Genomic DNA, 6,000 nt, shown 5'->3' with positions numbered 1-6,000 from the left:
CCCTGATATAATGCTATGTCTTATAAAGGCCCATAATTCTCTGGCGATTACTTGCCCAGAAGAAAATGATTATCAAGGCATCCAGTCTAAAAATTGTACGTGCAATCTTTCAAATCAGCAAAGAAGAATACACATCTTGGCAGGATAGGCCCATAGATCAAAGTTATTTTATCTAGCCAAGAAATCTTTTGAAACGGCCTCTTTCCAAGACATCTTTAACCTCTTTCTTCACACTGGGGTGGAGGTAACAACAACAAAAAATGGATTGACTTCAGCTCTCTCATAAAAGTTTGGTATTTTAACACCATCAAACATATTTCTGCTTGTATTGTAAATACAAATCCTCAGTTGTTTATCTCTCTTTAGATCCTGAAATGTCCCCAATAATTTTGTCATACATATACACTTTGTTTTTTCCCCTTTATCCTTATATTCTTTTTTCAGTAGTTGTTGTGTTAGGGCTTTACATAGTTATTGTTATTAGGATTGTTTTTAGTCTGACTATGGATGATATAAATCTTGTGTGTGTGTGGTGTGTGTGTGTGTGTGATGTGTGGTGTGTGTGTGGTGTGTGTGTGTATATATACATACAAACACACACACACACACACACATATATATACACATACATACATACATACTACATACATACATACATATATAGTAGGTCACCAAGAATCACTGTGCTTGTGGCATGCTAGAAGTTAGTTGATTGAATGATTAAAGGCATATATATGTGCATACATAGCAGTCTTCGCACTAATACCTCAGCTCTGTTTTACTATTATTTAATTCTGGGTTAGAGAAGAAGAAGAGAGCACAGGTTTTGCCCACAGTAGTTACATCCGATATTTAATGAGTATGCGCACACACATCCTCGCCATAGAAATCCAATTGGTTTCTTATTTTGGGAAGACTGGAATAAAAAAGAGGAAGCAATGCAATAGTCTTTCAAAGAAAGATGAGGAAGAGCAGAAGAGGAAAAAGTGAGAAGAAACCAAAAGTGGAAGGAGGAATGTGAAAACTGATCTCACAGCAGGCCGGACTATTTGTTCAACAACTGTACATTCCATCATCCTCATCAACTGCATTAAAATGACCAGATGTAATGGGAGGTACAACTGGAAAGCTGCTGTTGAGGAAAGACAATTCTGCTCAGCTGGCCATGCCTCCCTATAAGGCAACCTTTCCAGAAAAGTGCAGCCCAGGATTTTAAAAGAATATAAAGTCATTAGAGATGCCAAGGATGATCCAGGATGATCCTCATTAAAAAAAAAAAAAGGAAGGGCTTTACCACCAACTTCCAATCTCTTCCCAATCTTCCAAAGCAAGAGCATTTGAAAGCAGAATCGTTTCAGTGTAAGAGGGTGGGGTTGGGGGGACACAGGTAAGGGTAAACAGTTTGGGCTTGTTCCCTCCTTCTGCCATGTGAGTAGCTGCCAGCTTTCCAGTCACCCCAAATTTGCCCTTCAAGCCATCAGTCATAGCACAGAGTCTGCCCGAACTGACCACCTTATCTCATCTGCACTGCTTAGCATGGCATCTGAATCTGCCCAATACATAAGGTGATCCAATTCACACAATACATTAAACCGCTATTTAATCCGGGTTGGGAAGGAAACGACTTTTAGGTCTTTATTTAAACTGGTTAAGCACGTGATGCAAACAAATGCCCAACGAGTTCCAAAGTCAGGCTTGCAAGTTGACACGCGTTTGGAACCGACCTCCCTTGACGAGAGCCGGAGCTCCTCTTCTTCACGCCTTAAATCTCGCCTTCCCGAGGGGAGAGCAAAGAGGGGGTGGAAGTTGTCCTTTCCAGCTCCCCGCTCTAACGGGGCTTTCTTACGACACGGCCCTCGGAGGAGAGTCGCCTTCGCCCACTTGCAATTACCGCCCCGGAGTTCCTAAACTTGGCTCTCGCTCTCTTCCGGGCTGGCTGCTCCCTGTCTTCGACGGCCGCCGGGCGCCTTCGGCTCTCGCTTGCCCTTCAGCTGCCTCCGCCTCCGCCCGGGACGTTTCGGCAAGAGCGGCGGAGTGGGGTGGGGGGAGGACAGCCGGGGAACAAGAGGCCCCGATCTGAAGGCGCGGCTGCGCTGCCGCCGCCGAGGTTTTGCTGAGCTGAGCTGGGAGGAGGAGGAGGAGGAGGAGGGTAGTAGGTGAGGCTGGTCGTGCCGGCTCCCCTCCCTCCCTCCCTCTTCCCCACCCCGATCAGATCCATCCTTCCAGAGGCGGCACGGTCTGCCTTCCTGAGGGAGGGCAGCTCGGGAGAGGCGATCGGGCAAAGGTGTAGACGGCCGCCTCTTCTGCAGAAGCGGAGCGCTAGCTGCCTGCCTCCCTCGGCCCCCACCTGTTCCTGCGACGCCAGCGGGGCAGAGGCCCTTCCCGGACTCGCCCGGGCTCCCGGCCAACGGCGCCAGGCTCCCCTCCTTCCCACCCAGCGCCCGCGCTCTGCCCGGGATCGCCCGTGCGCTGCCTTCGCCCCCGCCTGCCTCTCGCCCAGAGCCGGGCTGACCATGCTGGGGACTCGCCGCGACCGGCTACTCATCCTGCTGCTTCTCGGGGCGCTGCTCAGCGCCGATTTCTACTTCCACCTCTGGCCCCAAATGCGGCGCCGCCTCGGTCCGGCCGAGACGCATGAGCCACGCTGCTCCTGCCCCGCCGAAGCCGCCGTTGCGGCCGCCGCCGCCGGCGGTCCAAAGCTCCGGACTCGGCCGCCCGCCAACCGGAGTCAGGCCAACCCTTCCAAGCTGAGGAGGCTCTTCGCGCACCCGCTCTACAGCGCCCCCGAGAGGTCGGCAGAGAAGCTGCTCAACGGGCAGGATACGCTGCGCTACTACCGGCGGAAAATAGCCCGCTGGAACAGGTGCGTGGTCCCGGACGGGGGAAGCGCGGCTCGGGCACCTTTCGCGGAGAGCGAGACCCGCGTCGGAAAAAGCCGCTTGTTGCTGCGATGCCAGGGAGGGGGCGGGGGAGGTGGGGGGGTAAGTGCACGTGGGTGCGTAGCCCCGCGGCATTTGGTTTCTTGGACTCGCGCGGAGAGAGGAAAAGTTGTTCCCCACTCGCCCCTGTGTGCAAGTGGGGTGGGAGGGTGGGAGAGGTTTGATTGCAAAGTTCCAAAGTTGTCTTCCTGAATCTGATCTTGCTTGTCAGTTGGTTGGGAACTCAATTTCAGTATCTCCGAGGAAATATCTTGGTTAGCAACAGCAAGAGCACTTAGACTTATATACCGCTTCATAGTGGTTTACAGCTCTCTCTGGCGGTTTTCAAAGTCAGCATATTGTCCCCAACAATCTGGATCTTCGTCTTACCAATCTAGGAAGGATGGAAGGTTTGTCTTCGTGGAACGGGCCAGAGGTTGGAGGTGATGGTCTTTTTTTGCCTCCCCCAGGGGCAAATATGTGCTGGGTCAGATTGGCAGTTTCCTCACTTCTGGTTGCACCCAGCAAGTTATCTCTTTTCCCGTCCATGGACCTGTGCTCAGTCGCAGGCTGCAGTGGCCAGAGTAGCTTCAGCCAACAGGCAATCAGATTTTTGCTGAGCAATCTGCTAGAATATCCCCAAGCAGATTGGTTTCCTGCCCCATTGGCCACTCTACCACTATCAACCAAAGTTAGAAAGCATCACTTGGCTCCATCCATCCCTCCATCCATCCATCCCTCCACCCTTCCACCTATCTCCCACCCACCCACACAAACACAGGGACATACTCCTAAGTCCTTATTGTCAGAGCCCATTCTTTCTCCCCTGTTCTCCATCCATTTCTGAAACATTAGAAAATATGCCCTTGCAAATGTGGTGTCAGTCCCTGCCCTGTGCCTTTAGCTTTGGTTCCACCTCACTGCAGTTACCCAACTTCCCTCTAAGGTGACTAAGATTTTCCACACCTTAAGGCTGAGATGGTGTTTTAAGAAGGAGACTAATCCTACTGTGATACCACTTTGGCTAAGAATGACTTAGGGCAGTCACATTTGGAGATGCCTGCAGAAAGCAGAGCCGTCTGGAGTGTGTGTGCTGTGGGCAAAGGCCTGCTGAGATGTCATTCTTGGACATCGCTCTTCTGTAGGATGGGACTGACTGGGCTGCAGGGCAGGCAAATTTTGTGCCACTTTCTTGAGAGTGAAATCTCAAGAAAGTGGCACAAAATTTGCCTGCCCTGAAGCCCAGTCAGCCCATGGGGATGAACTGCCAAAATGGCTCTGGCAGGAGGATTGCACCCTCTGGGATCGTCACCTGAGAGAAGAGAGAATCCACATTGAGGTTCAGAAGAAGTACAGAATCTCTGGCTGGACATGCCTTATCTTTGGTGGTGGTTGGGAATGAGTCTTTTTCTAATGTAAATTGTCCCACAATTAAGATAGTGGTAGCCCTTGACTTATAACTACAATTGGGACCAGAATTTCTATTTCCAGTGAGTCACACCCAATTTTACATTTTTGGCGACAGCTGTTAAGTGAATCAATGCAATTACGAAGTGAACCACACAGTTGTTAAGTGAATCCAGCTTCTCCCATTGGATTTGCTGCTGAAAAGGTTGCAGATGGCAATTATATGACTCCAGACCTTTGCAAGAGTCATAAATACATGCCTGGTTGGCAAGTTCCTGAATTTTCATGATGTGACCATGAGGAAGCTGGAAAACAGTCATAAGCACAGTTGTCGCTGCTGTAAGACTTTGAATGGTTGCTAAATAAGTGACTGTTTTAAGTCAAGGGCTACCTTTATCTGGAATAGAGAAAGGGTAGCCAGGTTCAGGCATTTGCCTTTTTTAAAATAAAAAAAGCAATATCCTGAGGACATTAAAAATTGGGCAGAGGGGAGCAGAAGTCATGCCAATTTCAGATCTCTGCTCTGTTTTAGTGTTTATCAGCAGGGGGTCTCCAAACTGGGCAACTTTAAGACTTGTGGACTTTCAACTCCCAGAACTTCCCAGCCAGCATGGTTACAGTCAAAGCATGTCTGGCTGAGGAATTTTGAGCCTTGAAGTCCATAAGCCTTAAAGTTGCCACGTTTGGATACCCCTGGTTATAGGAAGCTGCCTTGTAGAGTCAAACCTAACAAGCTATCTAAGTGTTGTCAGGGTTCCAAGTAATACTCCCATGATAAATACTCCGAGGCAAACAGGTTCCTCAAAGAACTGGTTTATTGGAAATATCATATTGGCACAGGCTGGTGAAAACCGATTCTGAATATTCCCACGGTTTTCACCAAGTTAAAAGTAAAAGTTTGGTCCAATCATCTTGCCATCTGGTTGCCTGGTAACTCCACCTCTCTTCAACCACCAGTGGGAATGTCCTTGGTTCCCAGGAGAAAGTATTTTGTTTTGTCTACAACCCCTCCCTCTATCTCTATTCCCCCCTCCCCAACCTTTAGCTCCAATGTGGCAACACTGAAGCCTAGAAAATGGCATTGCTCAGGCCAGCTTCAGGATTGACAACAGTCTTATCAACCTGAACAACCTGCAAGTCTTCAAGAATCCAGGCTGAGCCTTCTGACTCCATTGGAGAGATTCTAGAACTAGATTTGTTCCCTTCTACAGGCAAAGCTACTTCTGACCTATAGCTCTTCCCTATCTTCATTCTGATTTGGTCTGCATCAGCCTTCCCTTATTAAATACTTTTTAAAATATTATAGGACCAGAGTGTCCCACGTAGGGACGTGGTGGCTCAGTGGCTAAGACACTGAGCTTGTCGATCAGAAGGTCAGCAGTTCAGTGATTCAAATCCCTAGCACTGCATAATGGAGTGAGCTCCTGCAACTTGTCCCACATTCTGCAAACCTAGCAGTTCGAAAGCATGTAAAAAAAGCAAGTAAAATAAATAAAACACACCTTTGGTGGGAAGGTAACAGCATTCCGTGCGCTTTCAGCATTTAGTCATGCCGGCCACATGACCATGGAAATGTCTTCGGACAGCGTTGACTCTTCAGAGATGAGCACCACCTCCTAGAGTCGGGAACGACTAGCACATGTGTGCAGGGGAACCTTTACCTTTAGCCTTGACC

General features: G+C 49.1%; 1 protein-coding gene across 1 annotated transcript in view; it reads left to right on the top strand.

Moving 5' to 3' along the window:
• The first annotated feature begins 1,294 nt into the window (after positions 1–1,294).
• The window catches only part of FAM20A (FAM20A golgi associated secretory pathway pseudokinase), a 64,001-nt gene continuing 59,295 nt past the window's right edge, over positions 1,295–6,000 (top strand). Inside the window, exon 1 of the mRNA XM_032208816.1 lies at positions 1,295–2,863. Within this exon, the coding sequence (XP_032064707.1) occupies positions 2,514–2,863 (350 nt within the window). The 5' untranslated portion in view covers positions 1,295–2,513. The remainder of the gene's footprint in view (positions 2,864–6,000) is intronic.

The sequence above is a fragment of the Thamnophis elegans genome, chromosome 2, assembly GCF_009769535.1.
Source record: "Thamnophis elegans isolate rThaEle1 chromosome 2, rThaEle1.pri, whole genome shotgun sequence".
Classification (NCBI taxonomy): Eukaryota; Metazoa; Chordata; class Lepidosauria; order Squamata; family Colubridae; genus Thamnophis; species Thamnophis elegans.
This window is presented reverse-complemented; position numbering and strand designations above follow the sequence as displayed.